Raw genomic sequence first — 26,660 nt, 5'->3', positions numbered from 1 at the left:
GTGGTGGAATTTAACAAATACATGGAACGGCTAAGGTGTCTCGCGGAGAGGTCAATGGGAACCACTGGACTAGAGCATACATTTGAGCCATCAAAGAAATGAAGCAAAAGTGTTTACCTGTGTTGAACTGGTTTATTTTTTAGAAAATAAAAAAATATGGTGGATTACTATTACGACTACTACCACTGCCAATACTACTGATACATCCCTATTGGCAAACTTTATATTAAAAAAAAATTATAATGATTAACAACTAACTGTTAATAAAAAAAAAAAAATCATTATACAACTGTGGCGGGCCGCCACAGTCTAGGTCAGGGGTGTCAAACTCATTTTCACAGAGGGCCACATCAGCATTATGGTTGCCCTCAAAGGGCCAAAGACCGTATAAATGTTAATGTAATGTAAAATAAATGTAGCTACACATTTACATATTGTTAAACATGGTGTTTCTGTATTTATTACTTATTCAAGTTATACATATTGGATATTAATTTGCATAAATGTAAAAATATATGTTAGCTTATGTTATTTTAACAAATAATTTTAGTTTATCAGAAGCCCATATTACTCCACCAATCAATGATCAAACCATTCAAGTAAATAACAAAGAAGAATATCATCAAATACAAGCTATGACATTAAGTTTGTTCAAAACCTTTTTGTCACAGTCAAGAGGGGCAGAACTAACAACTGTGAGCTGCAAAGAACACATGGGACAGATGTAGCAGATGTTACAAAAACAAATGGCTGCACACAACCTTGCAGAGGCCATACATCCAACTAATGGAAGATAGTTTAATTAACTTTAATTAACAGATTGCAGAATGGGTACAGTACAGTACAGCTCAATACACACAATTGTTAAGGGGATGCAGACCAGAGAAAGACTTTCGACTTGTTTACATCAGGGTCCCCCATTTTCAATTCGTAATGAAATTGCTATTATGTGTCTGCATGAACACACAACTGTAACTGTACTCAAAAATAACAAAATAAGGGTTGTCTCAGTTCACAACTATATTGGTCAAATTTTGGGTGGGATTTGTTTGCGTCCCTACAGCTTCTTATTCAATTGAGCGAGATGCTCGGTTATGTCACACAGCCAGTTTGCATCCGACAGTTCAGACAATATTTCTTCAACCCTTTGTTACCTATTCCGCCTGGATCTTTTTTGTATTTTGGGCTGTAAAATTGTCAAAGAATGTCTGAGGAGTAAGTGCTTTTGGCTTTTTTCCTTTGTTACCTCAGATGTTCAACATACATGTATGTGTAAGAATGTGTAATAACTAAGGCTGTCAAAGTTAAAGCTTTATTAACGCATTAACCCACAATTATTTTAACACTGCTATTTTTTAACCCAATATTAATGTAAAAAAAAAAAAAAAAAACGTTGTTTTTTTTTCTTTTTTTTTTACCTGAGCTCTTGGGGGGCCACATCAAATGACGTGGCGGGCCGGATTTGGCCCGCGGGCCGTGAGTTTGACACCTATGGTCTAGGTCATTAATGGGAAACCCTGAAGTTCCAGTATTGTGTAAAACTCAATATCATTAACAACTGCATGGTATTATTGACAAAAAAAAAGAAGTATACTATACTATGATTTGTGTGATTGTGCTATAGGGTTGGGTACCGTTCCCATTTGAACTGATAACGGTACCGGTACCCAACGGTGCTTTTCTCCCGTACTTTACTCTCTCTAATAACAAAAAAAATTCAGTAGTCCAAACTTCTCAATTTCAACATTGTTATTTATTTAGAACATTTAGTTATTTATTGTTGTAACACACCACGCAAACTAAAACCCCTTCCTACCTCCTCTCTCCTCCCAAACCATACAAACTAAAACCCCTCCCTACCGCGTGAACACTTTGGGCAACCAACATGTACTTCCACGTTTCTCTGATTGGCCAGCGCTCTCCTTCGTGAATACCAGCCGCTCTACGCTCGTTTACCCCCTCATGAGTCACGTGAAACACTGCAGACCACTGATTGGTCAGAAGAGAGACGCGTCACTCGTTGGAGGGTCTCCAGAAAAACAGAAAGCCGCCATCTTTAATGTCTCACATATGATTTAATTTGCAGCAGGAACAAGTGCAATAAACAAAAAAGGATACAGTCACTGTGTATTCTGCCTCATTTATTGATGAAACAAAACCGACATCAACACAATTTGCCACAGAGCGGAGAGTTTAGTCTCACAAAAAGATCGCTGACTTGTTAAGCTTGTTAGGTTAGGTGCTAATGTTGTGCTAGCGTTTTAGCATGGCTATCGTACATAGTGTGATCAATATAACTCGCTATTGATTGTTTGTACTAGTAACTAATGGTTAATGCTAGTAGAATAGACACAACGTGAGGTAATCACCATCCATTTTAAACCGGTTATTACCTAATGCTAACGTTAGCAGATAGACACGAGAGCCTAGGTAACGTTAAAGCAATGAGAGGTAGCGTTAGCAGAATAGACACAACGAGAGTCTCGTTAATGTTATTATTGATTGAATGAAAACTGTTTTACTCTGGCTTGCGCCTAGCTCGCGGACATAAGTTAGCTATGCTGGAGCTCTCAGCTGTACACAGGGAGACAAGTACGAAATGCGTAGGGGGAAAACGAGCGTAGAGGGCTGGCCGATCGCTGGCCAATCGGAGAAACGCGGAAGTACATGTTGGTTGCCCAAAGTGTTCACGCCTCCCTACCGCGTCTATACTTTCCGTAGCCGCATTTCTGGCAAGACGCTCTCTGATTGGCCGACGCCTGTTTCTACACTGGTTAAGCTTAGGCACTCTTTCGAAGTTGGTTAAGGTTAAGAGTTTGTCTTAGAGCAGGGCGATAGAACGCCAGGTAGTTTGCAGGCTGTTCGATGTGGAAATGGGCAAAGACACAGCTCGTCACACGATTGGGCAACAGTGGCCAATCAGAGAGCGTCTGCCAGAAATGCGGCTACGGAAAGTGTAGACGCCTCCCTACCCCCTCTCCTCCCAAACTAAAACCCCTCCCTAGCTCCTCCTCCCAAACTAAAACCCCTCCCTATACTAGCTCCTCTCTCTGGCCCAAACGTCAGTTTAGGTTTTTACCGCGATGTGGGCATACAGGGATAATGAGGATGTGAAGCAATTTGTTAGACGCATTGGACCTGTTGCTCACAGAGTATTCACTGCACATGGAGACAGTGCGACCTGTGAGAGGAATTGTTACAGCGGCAGCGCTGTCGAACACAGGGCTGAATAGCCAGATGTTACAGCTTCTAAAAATGTAGGTCCGTGACCGTGCTGCTCTGCGTCTATTAACACAATAGCTGCCACACAATATTAGCATCATTAGTAGCTGATGCCATCACTGTAAAACGGTGGGAGTCGCTCACCTTGTTTGCAGGGCTAATAACTATTTAAATATTATAGCTATATCTGCAATACTATGGCCCAGTTGACATCGGGTATCTATCGTTCAAGATGTGGGAAAGTAATATTTTTTCCATTCATACATTGTCGTTTTATACCGTGGTGAATAAGTATAGTTTTAGAGTGGTCTGGGATAATTCCTAGAATGCTAGTAATAGGCTGCGTTGCATATACTTAATCCATTGGCATTTCGTCCCTATACACGCTACAATTAAAATGCATATGATTGGTATATATTCCATCATGCATGCAGGAAATGGGGGGGGGGGGGTCGTTTATGATTAATTGATTGTCAATAACGGCATTCGTTAGTACAACAGCATAAGTTGATCAAATCGATTGCAATGATAGAAATGGACAATCAAGGTGGAATTAACGTTAGAGTGCTCTTACCTCTGGCCAATGAGACTGCAGAAAGAATATTCCAATTATTTGATTGCCATCTGCTAGATCGTATTTCCGTTTGGCCGACGCCATAAGCTCCAAAAGCATAATGATTATTGCGTCTTGAAGGCGATTCAATGCACTCGACTGTGTATCTGAATCCACGTTACAAAATAACTCCAACATTCACTGACGCACAGAGCCAAGCTTCCTGCAGAAAGTAAGTATCGCGGTATCGGGCCGTTGCGAGTGCCAGATTCTCCCACAGGCTTGCTGGATGAATTATGAATGGAAATAGCGAATAAAAGAAATAACGATCATAACAACGAGTTTACTCGTTGTTGTTGTTGTTGGCGTTATTCGTTTGGCAGGCTATAACGAGTTAACTCGTCTTTGGCGGGGAATGTGTTAAGAAATGACAATTGTGCGTCATTGGAATTCAGATTCCACCTGGAATTCAGATTCTTAATCTACCTGCTCTCAAGGTACCGGAATGTGGCACAGATTGATCTAATGTGAACCGGTACTCGGTAGTACCGACTTAATTCGGTCGGTACCAGGGGCGGATTTAGGATTGTAGGAAATCCGGGGCTTAGCCCAGATAGGATTTTTTTTACTTCGACACCACAATTTTTTACTTATACCACCACCTTGAAAGTGTTAATATGCGTCTTTGTTTACGGTTTGATTATCACTGATACAAAGTAAAATAGTGCAGTGCAATAAAATAGTTAGTCAAATAGAATAAAATAATGCAATAGTGCATTGCAATAAAATAGTTATCGTATTTTTTCGGGAGGCCGGTAAGGAGTGCATTACAGTAGTCGAGTTGGCTTGAGATAAAGGCATGGATCTGGTTTTCAGCATCCTTTTGATTTATAAATGGCCGTACTTTAGCTATGTTTCTAAGGTGGAAGAATTAAGTTTTTGTCAACTTGTTGATTGTGATTTAAAGCTTAGGTCTCAGTCTACCATAACACCAAGACTTAACTCACTCAAATACAGTTAGCAGCTGGATAGACCACAGATGGAAATTAGCTTCTGCTAAATCTGGTGCAAACATATTTTCATGTAACAATGATGAATTGTCAAAAAAAAAAAAAAAAAAAATGTTATTTTTTTAAATAGATTCGGGGCTTTTCAGAAAACATTCGGGGCTTGAGCCCAAGTAGCCACCCCCTAGCCCCGCCCCTGGTCGGTACCCTTAAGTACAGCGTTCGGTACCCAACCCTAATGACCACATTGTACCTCCTAAAATGTACCGGCCGGGGATTCTGCAGCACCAGGAAGCGGCTGTATTCTTTCTCTCTCATCTAGAAATGACGGTAGTCGATATATGGCACTTTTTAGCCAAGGTACAAGGGTTAACAAACTTAACACTGTTTTGTTTCTCCTCAGATAAAGACGATGTCCTCTCCTACGGAGGCGGATGAAGAGGACGTGGTGGAGTTTGTATCGGTAAGTGTGATGTGAAAGTTGTCTCATGTTCAAAGTAACAAATACGTTCAAGGGTTGAAGGAATCGACTCGTCGATTGCTGTACAGTAAAAGTAACTGATTGGATTGTAACTTTGTATCAGGTGATGTATTTACTGATCATAGGTGAGTAAGTATCATATGTGAGTAAGTATCGTATGTGAGTAAGTCTGTCATATGTGAGTAAGTATCATATGTGAGTAAGTCTGTCATATGTGAGTAAGTATCATATGTGAGTAAGTCTGTCATATGTGAGTAAGTGTATCATAGGTGAGTAAGTATCATATGTGAGTAAGTATCATATGTGAGTAAGTCTATCATAGGTGAGTAAGTATCATATGTGAGTAAGTATCGTATGTGAGTAAGTATCATGAGTAGTCTGTCATATGTGAGTAAGTATCATGAGTAGTCTGTCATATGTGAGTAAGTATCATATGTGAGTAAGTCTGTCATATGTGAGTAAGTGTAACATACGTGACTAAGTCTAAAACTGGGACAGGACACCTAAGACTCCAAGTCACTGACGTAACCACCGTGCAACACTTTCTACAGCTACCTAACGGTAAAAAGGACATCAACCTATGGACACTGACCATACCTCCAGTGTCTTTCCTGTAGATGTGCGGACATGTACATGTACATTGTCATTTAGCTGATTTTATCCAAAGCAACTTACAAATTGTGTACAACAAATCAGCGAGAGGGGGTGCGGCTGGGTGGCGCAGCGGACATTGCGCTCGTCACCAACGCAAGAGACACCGGGTTCGAATCCGGCTGTTGGCGTTGCCTCCGGCTTGGGCCGGCCGTCATACTGGCTCAATTGGCAAGAGTCAGCGGGAGGGAAGTCGATGGGTGGTAGTCTGGACGTTGTGGACAGCGACTCCTACAGGTCGGTTGGGGGATGCCTCCACAGCAGAGACAGGAAGTAGCGGGGGTAGTGTGAGCCCTCCCACACGTTACACCTCGCCGAATGAGAGTCCGCGCTGGCAGGTGAAAAGATGTGACAGGCTGCCTCCTCGTGTACCGGAGGGGACACGTGATGCAAGGCTTCTATCCTCCCTACAACCGACCAGTGGGGGGCATATGCGAGCAACGTTCAAGACAGGGGAGGGGAGAATTGGAAACACGAAATTGGGATGGGAGAAAAATAGAAAAAATAAGGAGAAAAAGTGGATAAAAAAAAATAATAATCAGCGAGAGGGGTACGTGGTATTGTTCGTCTAGCAGTGCTGAATCTGAGTGCTTCATTTGGAGTGCATAGTTGTATAGTCATAGTAACATAGCATAATAGTAGAGCCATATGAAATCCGCGATCACGGAATCGCGGACGGAATCGCGGAATTGAGCAATAAAAATGGAATCAACTGGAATCAATTTTTTTTTTTTTTTTATAAATGTTGTGGGACTTGTACAGCACTTTGTTCAACTTTGTCAGTGCTGTAAAGTTTAAACCTTTTTAAATCTTAGACAAACAAAACACTTTGCTTTCATGAAATATTGTAAGCCGTCATTTGAGGCTTTATAAAAGCAGCACAATGAACACAAATCAGTCAGTGCCGAGTCTGACCTCATCTTAAATAACAAACAGCAGAGTTGATTTTGCAAAAAAATATATATATATCATTTATATTTTTATATTTTTTAATAATCAAATTTTATTTTCATATTCGAATCCCATGCCCATCGAACGAAGCTTCGAAGCTTCGAAGTATTTAAGACAGCCCTATTAAATGGACTGTTATATCTTATTAAATTGTGGACATTTATTCATTCCCACTTATTAGACACTATTTCTGATGGTAAAATGAGCGTACAAAGCAAAATACAGAATTCTGAAATATTAAAACGGAAAAAACGGAATTTGGAAAAAAATTAAATGGAATTTGGAAAAAAATAAAACTGATTTCATATGGCTCTACATAATAGTACATAATAGTATATATATAGAGAGAGAGAGACAGTGTTTGTTTCAGGCCTACTGGTAGTTTCAGGCCTACTATTTCAGAGGGGCGGGATGACATGGCAAGTTTCTAAACTAACACTTTCTTACATTTTCAACACAGTCTTGTCAGAAAATGTAAATGAAGTACTAATTGACCATAGGAAAACATTTACATAATGTATGTTATGTTATAGCCATAAGTAATATATCTATGTATTGTATCGGCAAAAGTCCAAAACAAACGCCGTGACCAGGAGTTGAACCAACAATCATTATTATTATAGTTAGATTTAAGGTTAGTTTTAACATTCACTTAAACGGTTATGGTTAAGACATATAAAGTTAGGTTTAAGGTTAGTTTTAACATTCACTTATCGATTATGGTTAAGACGTAAAGTTAGGGTTAAGGTTAGTTTTAACATTAATTTAACTATTATGGTTAAGACATAATGTTTTATAGGGTTAGGGTTCGATCCCCAGCAGGGGAACTTAAATGTTTTCTGAAAACGTAAAAAGTACTTATTTGTAATACATACACATGTTACATTTTCGACAACAATACGTAAAATATATTACTTATGGTTATAACATAACGTACATTATGCACCTATTTTCCTGTGGCGGATACTTTATTTTTCATATTTTAAGCGAGATCGGGGGCTGGTCATGTTTTGCGCCTACTGACTTGCATGCTTGTTCTGCCTCTTTTGATATTGACACTAGTGAAACAGCAAGGTGTCTTTTTGTTTTCCATTGTACCTCTACACACTACAGGAGGGTCCTCTCAGGCCAGTATTGGAATGCATTGACCTACTGAGTGACTGCGAAGAGGAAGGAAGCTCGTCCATGGCAAACACAGTTAGTGCCTTAAAAAAAAAAAACATAAAAACACAGGATAAATAAATAGGCCTACTTGTTTCTGAATACTAAGATAGTATGGATACCCGACACCACTTGCCTTATTTCTTGTGTCGTCTCTTTTTTGCCTGCAGATTGAAGATCAGATTGACAGACAGAAAGCGCACGCTGTGTCTACGCTGGACAGACTTGCCCGCCAGGTGGCTGTGGAGAAACGGGAGAGGGCAGATAAATGTAGAGCCTTCAAGGTAACGAAATGCGCCCGGCGCCGGCACGGGCGCGACGGGGGCCTCCGTGTGTGTGTGTGTGTGTGTGTATCTTTCGATGGTACCCCTTTTGGGATCCGTGAGCGAAATACGTTTTTGACTTTTTTGATCAAAAAAAAGTTTTTTATGAAAAAAAAAAAAATATATAAAAAAAAAAAAAAACGTATTAAAAAAACTTTTCTGAGTTTTAAAAAAATTTCGGGGCGTCCATGATTTGGGGGTCTTCGTCGGAAAAATCCGATCCGACATGAGGCTCAGCGGGGCCGGGGTGGTCGGTTTTGTCCCCGGGTCGATCCGACCGCCCTGGACCACTTTCCCATGAATGGGAGCGAAATACAACGTTTTTTACTTTTTTTTATCAAAAAAAAGTTTTTTATGAAAAAAAAAAAAATATAAAAAAAAAAACGTATTAAAAAAAAAATTCTGAGTTTAAAAAAAATTTCGGGCGTCCATGATTTGGGGGTCTTCGTCGAAAAAATCCGGCAACGGTCACCGTTATCACTGGTGCATGGCCAGGATACAGGAGACGGGAGAGGGCAGATAAATGTAGAGCCTTCAAGGTAACAGGAGACGGGAGAGGGCAGATAAATGTAGAGCCTTCAAGGTAACCGGATACAGGAGACGGGAGAGGGCAGATAAATGTAGAGCCTTCAAGGTAACCGGATACAGGAGACGGGAGAGGGCAGATAAATGTAGAGCCTTCAAGGTAACCGGATACAGGAGAAACGGGAGAGGGCAGATAAATGTAGAGCCTTCAAGGTAACTGGATACAGGAGACGGGAGAGGGCAGATAAATGTAGAGCCTTCAAGGTAACCGGATACAGGAGACGGGAGAGGGCAGATAAATGTAGAGCCTTCAAGGTAACCGGATACAGGAGAAACGGGAGAGGGCAGATAAATGTAGAGCCTTCAAGGTAACCGGATACAGGAGACAGGAGAGGGCAGATAAATGTAGAGCCTTCAAGGTAACCGGATACGGGAGACGGGAGAGGGCAGATAAATGTAGAGCCTTCAAGGTAACCGGATACAGGAGACGGGAGAGGGCAGATAAATGTAGAGCCTTCAAGGTAACCGGATACGGGAGACGGGAGAGGGCAGATAAATGTAGAGCCTTCAAGGTAACAGGATACAGGAGACGGGAGAGGGCAGATAAATGTAGAGCCTTCAAGGTAACAGGATACAGGAGACGGGAGAGGGCAGATAAATGTAGAGCCTTCAAGGTAACAGGATACAGGAGAAACGGGAGAGGGCAGATAAATGTAGAGCCTTCAAGGTAACAGGATACAGGAGACGGGAGAGGGCAGATAAATGTAGAGCCTTCAAGGTAACGAAATGCGCCCGGCGCCGGCACGGGCGCGACGGGGGCCTCCGTGTGTGTGTGTGTGTGTATCTTTCGATGGTACCCCTTTTGGGGTCCGTGAGCGAAATACAACGTTTTTGACCTTTTTTATAAAAAAAAAAAATATATAAAAAAAAAAAAACGTATTAAAAAAACTTTTCTGAGTTTTAAAAAAATTTCGGGGCGTCCATGATTTGGGGGTCTTCGTCGAAAAAATCCGATCCGACATGAGGCTCAGCGGGGCCGGGGTGGTCGGTTTTGTCCCCGGGTCGATCCGACCGCCCTGGACCACTTTCCCATGAATGGGAGCGAAATACAACGTTTTAAAAAAATATATATAAAAAAAAAAAACGTATTAAAAAAACTTTTCTGAGTTTTTAAAAATTTTCGGGGCGTCCATGATTTGGGGGTCTTCGTCGAAAAAATCCGGCAACGGTCACCGTTATCACTGGTGCATGGCCAGGATACAGGAGACGGGAGAGGGCAGATAAATGTAGAGCCTTCAAGGTAACGGGATACAGGAGACGGGAGAGGGCAGATAAATGTAGAGCCTTCAAGGTAACCGGAGACAGGAGACGGGAGAGGGCAGATAAATGTAGAGCCTTCAAGGTAACCGGATACAGGAGACGGGAGAGGGCAGATAAATGTAGAGCCTTCAAGGTAACCGGAGACGGGAGACGGGAGAGGGCAGATAAATGTAGAGCCTTCAAGGTAACGGGATACAGGAGACTGGAGAGGGCAGATAAATGTAGAGCCTTCAAGGTAACCGGATACGGGGGCGGCTAGGTGGTGCAGTGGGCAAGGCGCTCACCACCAATGCTGGAGACGCTGGGTTCGAGCCCAGCTCTCCGCATTGCCATCAGCTTGGCTGGTCGTTCATACTAATACAATTGGAAATATTAGGGGGTGGGAAGCTGATGGGTGGGGATCGGACGTTGTGGACAGCGACTCCTACAGGTCGGTTGGGTGACGCCTGCGCAGCAGAATCAGGAAGCGACGGGGGCGGCGTGTGCCTCCAAACGCAGACCCCCGACGCTGAGAGATCGCGCTGTGCAGGTGAAAAGATGCGACGGCTGCCTCCTCGAGTGCCGGAGGGGACACGTGATGCAAGGCTTAGTCCACATTGCAGCCGGCTTGTGGGAGGCATGGCCTAACAGCGTTCGAGACGGGGGAGGGTAGAATTGGACGATACGAAAATTGGGATGGGAGAAAAATAGAAAAATGGTTAGAAAAAGTAGATAAAAAAAAAAGGTAACAGGATACAGGAGCTAGCAGATACATGTAGAGCCTTCAAGGTAATAGGATGTTGTCATTTTGTCCTTTTGTAACTTGCATACAGAATAAATCATCTCAAAACATTGTGCTCTCGAAGGGCCCTCTGTCATTTAAAAAGTTGAACGAATGCCATTTACATTTAGTCATTCAGCTGACACTTTTATCCAACGTGACTTTCAAATTGTGAACAACAAATCGGCAAGAGGGGTACCCCTCTGTCAGCTAAGGGTAAGTGGCATTGAATGAAATTAATTCATTTCTACAGCTCTTTTCTTAAAATCTTTCTGAGTTTCCTTTTTTTTTTTTTTCACTTTTTCTCCTCCTTTTTCTATTTTTCTCCCATCCCAATTTCGCCTCGCCAATTCTCCCTTCAATTCTCCCCTCGTCTCGAACATTGCTAGACCATGCCTCCCACTGGTCGGCTGCAATGTGGACGAAGCCTTGCATAACGTGTCCCCTCCGGTACACGAGGAGGCAGCCGTCGCATCTTTTCACCTGTACAGCGCGATCTCTCGGCGGCGAGGAGTAACGCATGGGAGGCCCCCGTTGCTTCCTGATTCTGCTGTACAGGCGCACCAACCGGCCTGTAGGAGTCGCTGTCCACAACGTCCGATCCCCCACCCACCAGCTTTCCCACCCCTAACGCTGCCAATTGTATTACCGTAATTCCTCTAATAGTAACCCCGGCTTGTATTTGTTTCAACTGTAGCGGGTACCAGGCTTGTATTAGGAGGAGGCCTGTATAAGAGGGAGGCCTATATTTCAAATTTTCAAACGGATCATAATGAATAAATCAACATTTTGTGTCAGTTTGAACCCAGTAAAATGTACTGGGTTCATTTATTGAAACCAAGTACTGTATGAAATAGTAAACAGTGCAATTACAGGTGGTCACTGGTCATTTCAACGTTTTCAAAGTGAAATCAAGTAACTAGCTCAGTATGCAGCTCAGTATATTAGTAACCCGGCTTGTATTAGGAGGCCGGCTTATAATTGCTTAGCTCAAGAGCGCACCCGGCCATTAATAGAGACTAGAGCCATATGAAATCCGCGATCACGGAATCGCGGACGGAATCGCGGAATTAAGCAATAAAAATGGAATCAACTGTAAATTTTTTTTTTTTTTTTTTTTTTTTTTTTTATTAATGTTGTGGGACTTGTACAGCACTTTGTTCAACTTTATCAGTGCTGTAAAGTTTAAACCTTTTTAAATCTTAGACAAACAAAACACTTTGCTTTCATGAAATATTGTAAGCCGTCATTTGAGGCTTTATAAAAGCAGCACAATGAACACAAATCTGTCAGTGCCGAGTCCGACCTCATCTTAAATAACAAACAGCATTGCTTGTTGTAATTAACAAAGGGAGGCAGAGTTGATTTAGCAAAAAAATATATATATATCATTTATATTTTTATATTTTTTAATAAACAAATTTTATTTTCATATTCGAATCCCATGCCCATCGAACGAAGCTTAGAAGTATTTAAGACAGCCCTATTAAATTGACTGTTATATCTTATTAAATTGTGGACATTTATTCATTCCCACTTATTAAGACACTATTTCTGATGGTAAAATGAGCGTACAAAGCAAAATACAGAATTCTGAAATATTAAAACGAAAAAAATGGAATTTGAAAAAAAAAAAAATGGAATTTGGAAAAAAATAAAACGGATTTCATATGGCTCTAATAGAGACCCGGCTTGTATTTGAGACCCGGTTACTATTAGAGGAATTACGGTAGTATGAACGACCAGCACAGCTGGTAGCAACGCCGAGAGCTGGGCTTGAACCCAGCATCTCTTGCGTTAGTTGTCGAGCGCCTTGCCCACTGCGCCACTGCCGCCTTCTTTCTTTCTTTTTTCTTTTTCTTTAAATCTTTTTTAACCTTCTCTTTCTCCTAATTTTCTCTGATTTTCTCCCCGTCCCAATTTAGTCGTTGTGCCAATTCCCCCCCTCCCCTACCTGGTTGTTGTACGCATGTTCTCCCACGAGTCGCTACAAGGGTGTCCTGATGTCGAACGCACGCTTCCTACGAGACGTGCGCCGTCAAGCCAGTGACGCTCTTTTCACTTGGCAGCGAGAACTCTCATTGGTGGAGTGTAACGCGTGGGAGGGCACGCTATCCACCAAGTCCTCCCCCCGCTTGGCAAGCGCCGAGACCTGACCTGTAGGAGTCGCTGTCCACAATGCCAGATTCCCACCCGCCAGCTTTCCCACCCCCTAATACTGCCAATTGTATTAGTATGAACGGCCAGCCAAGCTGGTAGCAACGCCGAGAGCTGGGCTCGAACCCAGCGTCTCCTGCGTTGGTGACGAGCGCAATCTCCGCTACGCCACCTGACCCCGCCCTCTTTCTTTCTTTTTTAATGTATTCCAGGAGAAGCAAATCTCCCAGAGGTTCCACGGGCAGCAGGAAGTGTCTCTCAATCCCGTCAGTGGAAATGACCCTGGTGCCAAACGCTGTGTGGACATGTGGTTAAAGATGCCAGGTAAATTAACTAAACCCAGAACACCCTGTAAATTATAGCAAATTATATACTGTTAATGCTTGTGTGTCTAATTTGTTATGTTTAAAAAAAAAAAAAAAAAAGCATAGTAACAGGCACAATAATTCTGATACTGGGAATACATTCCCAGAGGTCCATAGATGTCCGTAGATACCAAGAACATGCAAATGGACCTTGTAGAAGTGGAGAAATCTTCCATTTACTTGGGTATGGTACTTTTTCTTCTACACAATCGTACAGCTGCCCAGTACAACCACAGTCTGACACCGGGGTAGTCAGGGATTAAGTGCCTTGCTCAAAGGCTACTTCACCGATAGTTGCAGAGATGTCCCACGTCAGTCCAGGTTCTACGAAACGGCAACCTTAAGGCCCCAAGCCCTGTTTCTCTATCCTTTTAGGGTATCGCTGCCTAAAGATAATCGGTAATAAGAAATCGTGACTATGCAATAGTTATATACCACCCATTGTCTTCAATCAGGCCTTCGACCAGGAGTGATCAATACTGGTTATGGAGGACGGGGCAGACCTCCTCCTTTCCCCACCACCAGCTCAACCAAACACGCCTGTCCCGTCATCAACTGTGGCAGAGTTTATGATGGCCTGCCTTTCCTGGGAGGCCACCTGAAAAGGTAAGACTCGTTTGTGTCGGCACATGGCAGGCCTCTCTACCCCCTATACGTCAAATTGATACGAAAAGAATACATAATCATGGGCAAACAGAATATGATGAGTGACATTTTGACACTAGCACTTGTCTCCCTATGCTTTCTCTCTTGTTGTTGCTGTTATTGGCTCTATTCTATTTAAATCTTTCAAAAAATGTCTTATGTACGACAGTTGTTATTGCATGTACATATTTGTTTTTTATTACACATATATTTTCATACATACCAACTATTTCGCCTGTTTTATTCTCCATCTACCGATCATCCTTAACTCAATCAGCGCCAGAGGTCGCTGTTTACCGTGTGGTAAGAAGGCCACCGCTTTAAAGAATACGAATACATGGTGGTGTTTGCAGGGCTCAAACTATATTAAATATAGCTATGGATATAATACTATTGCCCATTTGACATCGAGTATCTATCATTCAATTTGTGAAAAAAAAAATCATCCATACATTCCCGTTTTATACCGTGGTGAATATGAATATGGTTTTAGAGTAATCCTGTCTAATCCCAGAAAACTACGCTATGCAGCGTTTAGTGCATTTCACTCAAAACCGTGCCGTTTCTCGCCTGTATCAACAATCTGAAATCAATGCTATATTATCTGTATTATGTTTCATCATGAATGCATGAAAGGGTGGGACGGGGGGTTTTCTATGCTTCGATCGTCACCAACGGAATATGTTACACACATACGTTCGGATCGCGGGGAAGGGATTCTTGGATCAATGCTAGATTGATACCATATAGCCCTTACCTTGACTAGGATGTACTCCAAAAAGAATATTCCAATTATCTGATCGCCATTCTAAGTATTGATGTCGATCGTGTTGCCAACATAATCCACCAAAGGACATGAACCGGGAGTGCTTGATTCTCCTCAATCCATGTGTTATAAACGCTTGTCCTGCCCGACAAGGAAAACCCGGCACAGACTTTTTAGATCGACACACAGCCCAAGCCAGAGAGTTTAAAAGGATGTGCAATACCGGCCGCGAGGCGGCAGGCGGTGGTATTGGATGTTTGCGATCTCAGACTCATTCCCAATGATAACAGGTCGGTTTGGTGACGCCGGTGCGGCGGAAGCAGGAAGTAGCGGGGGCAGCGTGAGCCTCCCACGCGTTACTCCTCGCCACTGAGAGTTCGAGCTGCTGCGGTGAAAAGATGTGACAGGCTGCCTCCTCGTGTACCGGAGGGGACACGTGATGCAAGGCTTCTGTCCTCACTACAACTGACCAGTGGGAGGCATAGTCTAGCAACGTTCAAGACGGGGGAGGGAAGAATTGGATAATACGAAAATTGGGATGGGAGAAAAATGGGGAGAAAAAGTGGACCAAAAAAAAAAACATCCATTGCATGGGAAGCACTTTTGGGCGTGTGCAGAACATATCATGTCCCATCATGATGGGTACAACCACTTGTTTATGCCAAGGATATTGCCTGCCAAGAGCTTCAGGAGTACCTAAGCAAGTGTGGTGTTTTTAGCTGCCGACACAAGTCTCAGTTTGTGTGTCCACTATCCACTTATCCATGAGGATCTCAGGAGTCGTCATTACTCTTTATCCCACCCCACGCTAGCATATATCCCACCCCACGCTAGCATATATTGAACAGCAGGATTACTGTTTCAATCTCTTAAGTCTTATTTATGCTTCGTTGCTCAACACCTTTTAATGGTCGTCGCTTGAAAGGAATGGATGTCACGCAGCGTCTGGTGTTTATGCTTTGGTAGTGGTTTCTGTCACCGCTCTGGGTGGGGTGGGGTGGGCGGGGGGGGGGAAATCAACAATATTTTGCGTGCCGATATTATATCGATACACTGACGCCAAGTAAAATGAGATCAAACGGATGCTGTAAATATATTTGTATTGCCGATGCAAAGTTTTCCGTTGGGAACATAATTTGCAGTTGACGAAAGGTAATAAATCGCAATACATCGCAATATTGCAGTATCGTCATAATATGGTATCGTGAGTCTTTATTTGCCCTCTGTTCCTCCAATGTATGCAATTGTTAGTTGCAGCCATGAGCGACTTGTAACCACACACATACAGTTACTGAGTATGCATGGCGAGGCAGACCAGTGGGAGGCATAGTCTAGCAACGTTCAAGACAGGGGAGGGGAAAATTGGCAATACGAAATTGGGATGGGAGAAAAATAGAAAAATAAGGAGAAAGTGGATTTAAAAAAAAAAATCTGGAGGAATTTATTTCAAAATCAAATTGTCCTAATTCTACTGACCTTATTCCCCCCCCCCCCCCATAGGTTTGACCACTCCCCTTGTGACCCCACTGTTAACCTTAAAGGAAGCCTGTCTGAGATCTTCGCCTGTGTTGCTTGTGGTCATCGCTATGAAAACAAAGAGTTGTGGAGGCTCCACCTCCAGGCAAAGGTCGGCTTCACTTGACCAATGAACACTGTTTGTAGAATTCATTAATCTTTACTACTTGTGTTTACTGAGGTTTGTGCACATTGTTTACATTTAAAGGGATGGTTCGGGATCTATTGATAGTTTTTGAGAAATCCTATAAATCTTTTTCTCCAAACAGTTCTATTACTACTACTATTATTACAGATTATAAAAGTATCTTTAATGGATTGTATGTGAAATAGTTGTATTCCCTGTTTACTTGCTAACAGGCTGATTGCATAGGATCATAATCATTGACGAGAGACGTTTCTGAGTGTCCTAACAGGTGGTCGTTCATATTCATCGGTGGACTAGGCTTCCAAAACGTCCCATAACTGTAACAAGAGGGACACGGAAGCAGAAGAGGGCAGCATTCATCTTTGAATTAGGCTGCAAAGGGTTTACAGTACAACAACGTCCAATTTAAGAATTCATACACGTTATTCCTCTGGTGTAAATATTAGTGACCAGTGACACGAAGCGGCTCCACGCCAAACCCGGAAGCTGCAGTGACGTCATCGGCTATAAAGTCTGAACCTGCTCCATAGACAATGAACTGGGAAAGATGTTATAGGTGACACTGAAAACACTACTATAAAAGAAAAATAGAACAAACATTCTATGCGTCTGTCCACAAAACAATTAGGGCTGTCTTCGAAGCTTCGTTCGATGGGCATGGGATTCGAATATGAAAATAAAATTTGATTATTAAAAAAAAATATATATATATGATTTTTTTTTTCTTTCTTTTTTTTGCTAAATAAACTCTGCCTCTCTTTGTTAACTACAACAAGCAATGCTGTTTGTTATTTAAGATGAGGTCGGACTCGGCACTGACAGATTTGTGTTCATTGTGCTGCTTTTATAAAGCCTCAAATGACGGCTTACAATATTTCATGGAAGCAAAGTGTTTTGTTTGTCTAAGATTTAAAAAGGTTTAAACTTTACAGCACTGACAAAGTTGAACAAAGTGCTGTACAAGTTCTCACAACATAAATTTATTTTTATTAATAATAATAATAATAATAATAATAATAATAATAATAATAATAATAATAATAATAATATATATAAAAAAATATATATCGAAGCTTCGAATTAAAATCGAATCTCGGCCCAAAAAATAAAATCAAAGGTCAGCCCTAAAAACAAGTCTTGTTCTCATCATCTCGTTCATTGTCGATGCTCCAGACTTGATACCTGGTGACATCACACACGGTTTGAACCGTGTTTCTGGCTTTGGAAGAGAGAGAGTAGCTCATGACGTTCAAGGCCATGGACAATAATAACATTGGAATTCACAATTGGGGGGGGGCGTAGTTCCCCTTCAAAAGTCGGAGGAGAATTCACCATAAGATCATGTGTTTTGCTTCCCAGCTCTCCTCGTCCAGCGGCGCTGAGGGCCACACCCGCGGCCAGACCTGTCAGCAGATCGTGTGCTTCGCGTGCCCCACCTGCTGCCTCCTCTTCAGCCTCCGGGACGAGTGTCTCCAGCACATGTCGGCCGTCAACCACTTCTCCGAGGCCGGCGCCGTGAACGGTGAGACGTCACACCGGGTGTCTCCTCGTTCTTCACACCTTGCAGGACGATCACCACGTGTCTCTTATAGGGCTGTCCCCGACTAAGGATTTGGATGGTCAACTATGATTGGCCAAAATTTGCCGTTAGTTGACTAATTATTATTATTTTTTGTATTATTATTATTATTTTTTGTATCATTCCATTTGGGCTGTGGGGGGTGCTTAATGTCTGAAGGAGTCGACTGAAGGCTTCTTTTCCTGCAAAAGCATGCAATTGGTCCACTGGTGGATACATCTTGATATTTGTCTAGTCTAGTGTGTTCATTAGACGGGTGAAATCCTCTTTCAGTGCCTCTGTGCCTGTTTTCGTAGGCAGTTAGCCTCTGGTGTGCGTGCCATTAGCGTTAGCCACGCTTCTAGGCCTCTTTTCTTTTGGAAAGAATGGTTTTTTTTTTTTTTTTTTTTTTTTTTTTTTTTTTTTACTATTCGACTAAGAGGTTGGTTAGTCGACTACGGCTCCTTTCGACCGATTAGTCGACTAATCGATTAATAGGGGTCAGCCCTAGTCTCTTATAGGGAGGTGTACTGTCTGACGTCACTAGTTTCCCCGCGGCGGTCCACCCATATAGTATGGGATTTATCATTGGGGAAAATGTATTATAGGCTTATTGTAATAATTCTGCTTCATGAACATTGGCAAGCTTTCCATTTTTGCACAACATTTTTTCCCTTCTATCACTAATATTTTTTTTATTTTTTTTTGTATCCACTTTTTCTCCCATTTTCTATTTTTCTCCCATCCCAATTTTCGTATCGTCCAATTCAACCCTCCCATGTCTCGAACGCTGTTTCTTGCCTCCCACAAGCCGGCTGCAATGTGGACTAAGTCATACATAGCACGAGTCCCCTCTGATACTCGAGGTAACAGCAGTCGCATCTTTTCACCTGCGCGGCTCGATCTCTCAGCGTCGGGGGTCTGCGCTTTGGAGGGGCGCCGCCCCCGTCGCTTCCTGATTCTACTGCGCAGGCGCACCAACCGACCCGTAGGAGTCGCTGTCCACAACGCCCGATCCCCACCCTTCAGTTTCCCACCCCCTAATACGGCCAATGTGTATTAGTGCGGACGACCAGCTAAACTGAAAGCAATGTGGAGCGCTGGGCTCAAACAGGCAAGCCCAGCGTCTCCAGTATTCGTGGCGAGCGCCTTGCCCACTGTGCCACGTAGCCGCCCTCACTAATATTATTGTTTAAGCATTTTTGGTTGAAATAAAGTTAGTTATAAGGTTTTTAATTTGTCATTAAAAAAATAACTACACTTACCAGCCTGTCGTTCAGTGCCGTCGCCTAATACAGCCAGGAGTCTCTACGCTGTGGTGACGTTAGTCAGCAGCGCCGAAGTCAAGTGTAGTTCCTCAGTGAACGATAACATAAACATTGTTATTTTGCTACTTTTACGATTAATTGCGAATTTCTTCATGTTGAGCTATAGATTGTGGATGAATACACACAGAGAGGTACACCGTGCCAATGTTCATGCTTTATTTGGTTTAAAACGTGACGATTTAGAAATGGGTCCATTGGAAATACATTGTCATTTCAAGGAGGGTGGACCGACCGCGCGGGAAACACCAATGACGTAACCACTACACCTCCCTATTGGTCGCAGAGAAGATGTGCTCTGTTAAAGGAAATGCTTGGTGTTAAATAAAACCTAGGCCTAGAACTGCACCCTGAGAGGGGGAACTGCGCCCTGAGGGGGAGGTCTGCCCTGAGTGGGAGGTTCAAAGGATCAAAGTGGGTATCAAACAGGAGGGAAGACTGTCATGTTTTAAACTGTGGATACCAAACGGAGAAGGTAAAGACGACTTTAAACTGTTAAACAGTAATCCAGAACTATTTTATTGCACTGTAAAAAATGTTTTATTTTATGTCTGCACTTTATGTGCTCATTTCATGTCTATTCTATTCTACTACTTATTGCACTGCACTATTGCAAACATTTTCTATTCTATCTTACTCTTTTTATTATTGTCTATTTTTATTGTCTATTGACCCGGTATCCTCCTCACATACTGACATTTTGGGGTGGGGGGAAAATCCATAGGCGCTATCACGATATTTTACGTGCCGATATTATATCTTCGATTTGAGAAAAAAATAATCGATACAGTGATGCCAAATATCTAAAATGTTGTATCTTCAATCAAATAATTATTGCTATAATGAGGTAATTATTGCTATAATGAGGTAACAGACATAAAACATTTTCTGATAAAACCGATATATATATATATATTATTATGTTTACATAATTTGGCACATCATTAAAAAAAAAAGGTAATAAATAGCAATATATCGCAATATAATATTGTGACTACCGGTAATATCGTGAGTAAGGTGATAATATTGTATCATGGGGCCTCTGGTGATTCCCACCCCTACTGCCATTCGAGTGTCTTCTTTTGACACGGTGACAAACTGCCACACCGTGGACATTGCTCCTCCTTCAGCATGTAAACGTTAATATTGGCCCACAATCCTGTGCTGCATCGCTCATCGGACCAATACCCATTATGTGAACAAAATCGCTATCCTCTGCAGATACCGGTATGGTCGTCGATATATCTTGCAAAAAGCACACAGATCCAACGGAGCAAAGACGCTCATGGGAAATGTATTGATGGTACAGTGTACATTGTTAGCGCATCAATTGTCATATTTCTAATCGATTTTTGTATTTTGTGAGACTTCCATCCCCAACGCATTAACAAGTATGCCATATGACAGACTTGATGACATCTTGTGTTTCCCAAATGCCTGTAGATTAGTGGCATTGTTCAGACTGTATATTAAAGATGAGACTGAGACTAGTTTTCACTATGAAGCTAATTTAATCTCTTTTGTGTTCAGCGCCCACAGGCAGCGTGTCGCCAGTTCCTGTCCCACAATATGGCAAGAACCGCCTCATTGCTTTGTGCAAGGATGTCTCTTTCAGCGTCAGGTGCACTCTGTGCCGGAAAGTGCTGATGTCGCATCAGGAAGCCCAGGCACACTTTAAGTAAGTGGTGTGTTGTACACTGTGATTGTGCATGTAGGGTAACGGTATTGCATGTGTACTGTACTGTGAATTTTGATCCACGTGCTTGTTACATTTAAACAAGGTGTTAGTTTCTGAGAATTTCTCCCAATACTCAAATCTGACACCTAATGTGTAATTTGCAAGAAATCAAAGCTAAGCAACTTGATTTTCTCCATATTCTGGCACATGGAAGAATATTGGATTTCTCTAATGGAGAGAAATGGATTATATCTCAGTTTTCTTCCCCCGTGACCGTACATTAATATGGTAAACTTAATTAATAAAGATAAACTTACTAATCAGTAAAAGTAACGGATCAGATTGCTGTGTACGGTATCGGGTAATACTTGACGTTTAAGACTCAACTGTGTAAGCAATTCAAAGCTGGTATTGGTGCATCTGTTGTTGTTGATCAGTGGTGTCACTAGTGACCTTTGTTGTCTCTCTGCTGTTTCTCAGTGTGCGTTGCAGACAGGGCTGTGCCATCGCTGAGGCGGACAAATCAGTGGCACAGGTTATGAAACAGCTGCAGGCGCTAGGCCAGTGCCTGCTGTGCTCCAAGATGTTCCTCAGCCAAGTTGAAATAGAGAAACACAAAGAATCGACCCAGCATGAGGTGGAGGTCAACCGTACCGTGGAGGCGGCCATCCTGCAGTACTGCCGCTTCAGTGAAATTCAACACGCCAAGAGGGCAAAGGAGAAGATGGCGGCCGCGGGCCGCGCCGGAGCGCCTCCTCAGAGAGACAGGAAGAGGAGCCACACTGTGGAATCTCCCGCCAAGCGGCAGAAACTCGGCCCCAGTGTGAACGGAAACCCCGGTAGGAGCAGCAGCGGCTCGACGCTGGCGTGGTTCTGCGAGTGCGGCCTGCGCTTCTCGGAGGAGGACGCGGCCAGCAGCCACCTCTTTGCCGCGAACCAGATCTTCCACCAGTGCGGCGTGTGCGGCAAGCTCATGGGCGAGTCCCCGGTCGCTCGGCTGCACATGAGTCGCTTCCACGGCGGCGCGCACCTCTCCAACATCCTCTACCACTGCCGCCTGTGCAAAGTGGACATGCCCCGTCGCGAAGACATCCTGCTGCACGTGTCGGAAGCCCACGGCGGACACACCTACCTCACGGAGAGAGCGGTGCCCGTGGAGGTGGAGCCTCCCGCGGTTCTCCACAGCAAGACGGCCGCGGGCGGCGGCAGACCCGCGCCGCGCTCTGATCGCTCCTCCGCGGCCCGGTCTGCCCCCCCGTCCTCGACGCCGGAGCAGCAGCAGTGGGTGTGCAGGATGTGCGAGGACCTCTTCGACTCGGAAGACGCCGTCCGCAAGCACTGCGGCGACTTGAGCAAGCACAGTTTCCAGAGGTTCGTCTGTGGCCACTGCCCGCAGAGGTTCTTCAAGCAGGCCACCTTGCGCATGCACTGTGTGCACGAGCACGACGGGCAGGTGGAGCTCGCCCACTTCTGCGGCCTCTGCGACAGCATGCGGTTCCGCTCCGAGGCGGAGTTCTTGGAGCACTTTGAGAGCGTTCACAGCCGGGACTACTACCGCACGGGCGACGATCAATCCGACAAGCCCGAGATGGACTCCTCCAGCCAGCTCCCCGGCACCAGCAAAGGATCCGAGGGGGGCGGGTGTCCGTGCATGGGCTCGGAGAAGGGAAAAGAGGAGCGGAAAGCCACGTACACGCAGTGCATGAGGAATCTGGCCGGAGAGGGGAAGTGTCGATACGCGTGCGCCCCTTGTGCCTTCGTCGTGTCCTCGTTTGCGCTGATCAAGACCCACGTCCACACGACGCACCCGGCCTTGAACCTGGAGAAGACCTTCGACGTGGAGTGCGGCGCTTGCCAGGAGTGTTTCCCACGCGTGCACGCTTTCCATCAGCACTACCACGACCAACACTGCCCACTGGAGCCCTGCCTGAGCAGCTACAGGAGCGGACGGGAGCCAGTGCCCACCACCGCCACCACGGCCACACAGTGCAGAGTGACGCTGGACGCTGTGGAGATCAAACCAGACGTAGATGGAAAGTAGATTTTAAAGTTGATATACTGTCATTTTCAGTCACATTGACCCCCGGACACACTTGAGTTTTATACACTTTTGGAGCCAAGAATGACGATATCTAACGATACCTAACGATATTTTATGTTTGCTAATGATATAATATTTTTTTATTATTTATTTCTTCTTACCGGTAATATCAGGCCAGCTGTCCTCCATTGAATATCAATGTTTCGCCAAACTATATTTCACAGTTTTCACATTCTGAATTCATCAATGATCCGTACAGCTTTACGAAAGCCCAAACGTCCTTATGGTAAATTATGATGAGAGAAAAACCTCAAATGGGCATAAATCAACATTCCTTGTCGTCCTGCAGAATGATTAAAACGCTGCTCTTATTGCCTTTCTGGTGTAGGGTGTGAAGATGACAAACTGGCTACGGTTTTGAACATGGATAAGAGCAACACAGTCAGTGACACCCATGAAGGTAGGAAATGTACGAGCCAGCATGGGGTGTTGACTGCTGTGCCGCAGTGTACTTACTTGGTTGCTTTTGCAAAACCTATAACTACAGCACACAGAAATACACGCAATACAGATATTTAATGTCAATGTTTTCCTTGATATGTAACGTTACTACAACTATTTCATATTTTGAAATACTTAAAAGCCCCACCCATTTTAAGTCCTTACTTAAGTGTTTTTTATTTTTTATTTTTTTTGGATTATTAGCAGATTGTTAGCACTCAGAACTGAGTTTGTGGTGGATGGGGCGTTTCACACTCGAGTTCCTTTTTAAATTGTCTGAAGTCAGAAGTGGATTTTTTTTTTTTTTTTTTTTTTTTTATTATTATTTTAGTTTCACACTGCCAATTGTGGAAACAAACCACACTTTTCTAAACAAAGCCTGTTTTATTGTACATTTTGAATCCTGAGGAACGGAACCGAGTCGTTCACACGTTGACTCGCACAGTACTATTTTGGCTGTAGTGTTTTAATCAACATTGTCTTCTGTGCCTGTGGGTTTCATTGCAGATGAGTCGGACGAGGAGATGAGGCGAGCCTTGGCTCTGAGTGCAGAGGAAGCGGCAAAAGAGTCAACAGGTGTTGATTAAATGCATGGTCCACAGTCTAAACTAGGTATGCACCAATACTGCCCGTTCACTGCCAATACAGACTCTTAAAGCACTGACCTGAAGGGTCTGCAAATAGAGAAACCTCCAATCAGATCAATCCTAGGAAGTCATAAATACCACACATGACATGCATTCAAGTGCTTTGGTTGGAAACTGAAATAACATCAATATGGGCCAATAGGAAATCTTTGATATGCCTGTGGTAAAATTATTGTTTTACCTCATAACTCATGCAACACTCAATATTACACTATTACACTTAATATGTTGTTTTCAGCCAATAATAATGATTTCTATAGCCTGAAGCATTTGTGTAACTTGGTTATCATAGACGCATCTTTTTCTATTTACATAAAACATTCCCACTAGTAATTCTCACTTTGTTGGGTTGTTCATGCGTAACTCAAATCATATTTCTGATGCTCCCACATGGTTAGACCGTTAGTTTGGGATCGGTAAACACAATTATTTGAGATGTCCCAGTGATCCCTTTTTAAATCTCTTAAATCTGACATCTGACATTTTGTACGTGTCACACATAAAGAGAATAGTATTTTTTTACTTTGGACATTTTAGACATGGGGCTCTTGGTATCAGAGTATCTGAAATTATCTGGTACTGTTTTAGCCTGGTATCAACCCTTTTTAACCTGATACCAGCATCAGGATTGGTGCATCCCTAGTCTAAAACATACTGTTGGAAGTTTATGTTGTGTGTATGTCGAAATGTAATTGTGTGTAGAAGCTTAGTTTTCACCTCTGTAGTTGATCCAGTCAGACAACAAGTACCTTATAAATGCTTGCCGATTTATTAACCTCTTAACTCTTTCTGCGCCAAAAACTATAATTCTCGTGTTTCAAATCCAACCGTTGAGCGCCAAAAACGAGTTTTCTCGTTTTTAGATCCTTTTTTGTATTTTTTCGATTTTCCCATTCTAAACACTCGCACGGACCTGCCTGTGACTCCCTGGCACCGCTGCCTACATTATAATTGCAACGACGATCGAATCCCGACAGGTGGCAGTATCGCCTACCTTTTGAACTGGGTCTCTAAGGTGTCTCTCAGTGCCTCAGTACCTCTGGCTGCAGGAATCCCCTCCCCCCTCAAAGTGAATCAGCACACAGCCATCTGTCGGAGATTTGCTCGCCTGGAACCTATTGTTTCCCGTATTATAGCCAGACCCAATGCACACGAGTAATGGCGATCATGATGGAACTACATGGATTATTCATTTTGGAGTACCTTCTCAAGTTTCAAGTTTCTTTAATAGTTGTCATACAGAAGTACAGAATACTTTTATACAAAATGCTTCTTACTGTTATGCTCCAGAGACTGTGCAAGACAAGAAAGCACAGTCTCGACGGAGCGATCAGAGAGGCAGCCGTTCGTTGCGGCGCCATTTTCCTGACTAAGGTATGGTCTATTTTAGGTCTATTTTACCGAACCTAAAACATGCTTTTGTATTGATCACAGCGTCGTATTTTACCGAACCTAAAACATGCTTTTGTATTGATCACAGCGTCGTATTTTACCGAACCTAAAACATGCTTTTGGTAACGATCGCAGCTTCGTAAAACGACCCCCCTTGATGATTTTGTGAAGAAACATCTATATATGGTATATACCTTTGATTTGTAAATAATATAGGTTTCAGGCGAGCAACCCGAACGATTTGTGCATATGCATATAACTAGTCATATCTCACGATCTAGAAAAAGATTATTTTGAAACCGGGCAATGTTTAGCGTGGAATAGCGCACAAACGAAAGTATGTAGAAATTAACTGGTTTGTCAATGTTGGACTATAAATAGTGCCTGTCAAATAAGCCATACTATTGTCTCCATAGCTATAATATAGAATATACGATTGGTCCGCAAACATCGTGAAAATTGTCAATAACGCTGGTGCCAGGGGCGCCCAAGTGGCGAACCACGTAACGCGCTGCGTCGTGGCACGGCCGACCCGGGTTTGATTCCCGGACCCGCCGTTCTTTGCCGAATGTCTTCCCCTGCTCCGTCTCCCAAAAACAGCGTGGCGCTCAATGAGTTAAGCCCGATCGGCCCGGTGGGATTTATTTCCTCCTAATGGTTTACTATAACTAACTTGAACACCTTTTTTTGTCCTTTACAGAATTGGAAGAAGTTCTCAAAAGAAGCCTTGTGGATTTCTGATATTTCACGCACTGATGTATTCTGATTTATTTTGTAACACAATGTTCACACACGTTTATTAAAATGTTTTTTTATAAAATACATGTTCATGTAGTGTATTGAATAAAGATTGTCCGCTGCATACTAGTTGTTGACTGTTGTTGAACGGCTTGGCCCGGCACAGCATAGCTGGACAATACAGAGAGTTGACAGCCTGTATATATATATATATATATATATTTATACTG

General features: G+C 43.1%; 1 protein-coding gene across 4 annotated transcripts in view; it reads left to right on the top strand.

Annotated features, from left to right (window-relative positions):
* The window catches only part of znf451 (zinc finger protein 451), a 34,912-nt gene extending 8,425 nt beyond the window's left edge, over positions 1 to 26,487 (top strand). For 2 of the 4 annotated variants that reach the window (XM_084321106.1, XM_084321107.1), the window contains exons 2-13: positions 5,186 to 5,245; positions 7,979 to 8,062; positions 8,197 to 8,310; positions 13,324 to 13,435; positions 13,932 to 14,082; positions 16,388 to 16,514; positions 17,910 to 18,072; positions 20,964 to 21,111; positions 21,592 to 23,145; positions 23,542 to 23,612; positions 24,161 to 24,229; positions 26,393 to 26,487. In XM_084321106.1, the coding sequence (XP_084177232.1) occupies positions 5,195 to 5,245; positions 7,979 to 8,062; positions 8,197 to 8,310; positions 13,324 to 13,435; positions 13,932 to 14,082; positions 16,388 to 16,514; positions 17,910 to 18,072; positions 20,964 to 21,111; positions 21,592 to 23,145; positions 23,542 to 23,612; positions 24,161 to 24,229; positions 26,393 to 26,433 (2,685 nt within the window). In that variant the 5' untranslated portion in view covers positions 5,186 to 5,194 and the 3' untranslated portion in view covers positions 26,434 to 26,487. Of the gene's footprint in view, positions 1 to 5,185; positions 5,246 to 7,978; positions 8,063 to 8,196; positions 8,311 to 13,323; positions 13,436 to 13,931; positions 14,083 to 16,387; positions 16,515 to 17,909; positions 18,073 to 20,963; positions 21,112 to 21,591; positions 23,146 to 23,541; positions 23,613 to 24,160; positions 24,266 to 26,392 lie in introns of all 4 variants that reach the window. The other 2 variants (XM_084321108.1, XM_084321109.1) reach the window with 2 other exon arrangements.
* Positions 26,488 to 26,660: the final 173 nt, after the last annotated feature.

The sequence above is a fragment of the Notolepis coatsorum genome (assembly GCF_963971535.1).
Source record: "Notolepis coatsorum genome assembly, chromosome: 9".
Taxonomy (NCBI): domain Eukaryota; kingdom Metazoa; phylum Chordata; class Actinopteri; order Aulopiformes; family Paralepididae; genus Notolepis; species Notolepis coatsorum.
The sequence above is the reverse complement of the archived record's forward strand: the minus strand, read 5'-3'. Positions and strand labels throughout refer to the sequence as shown.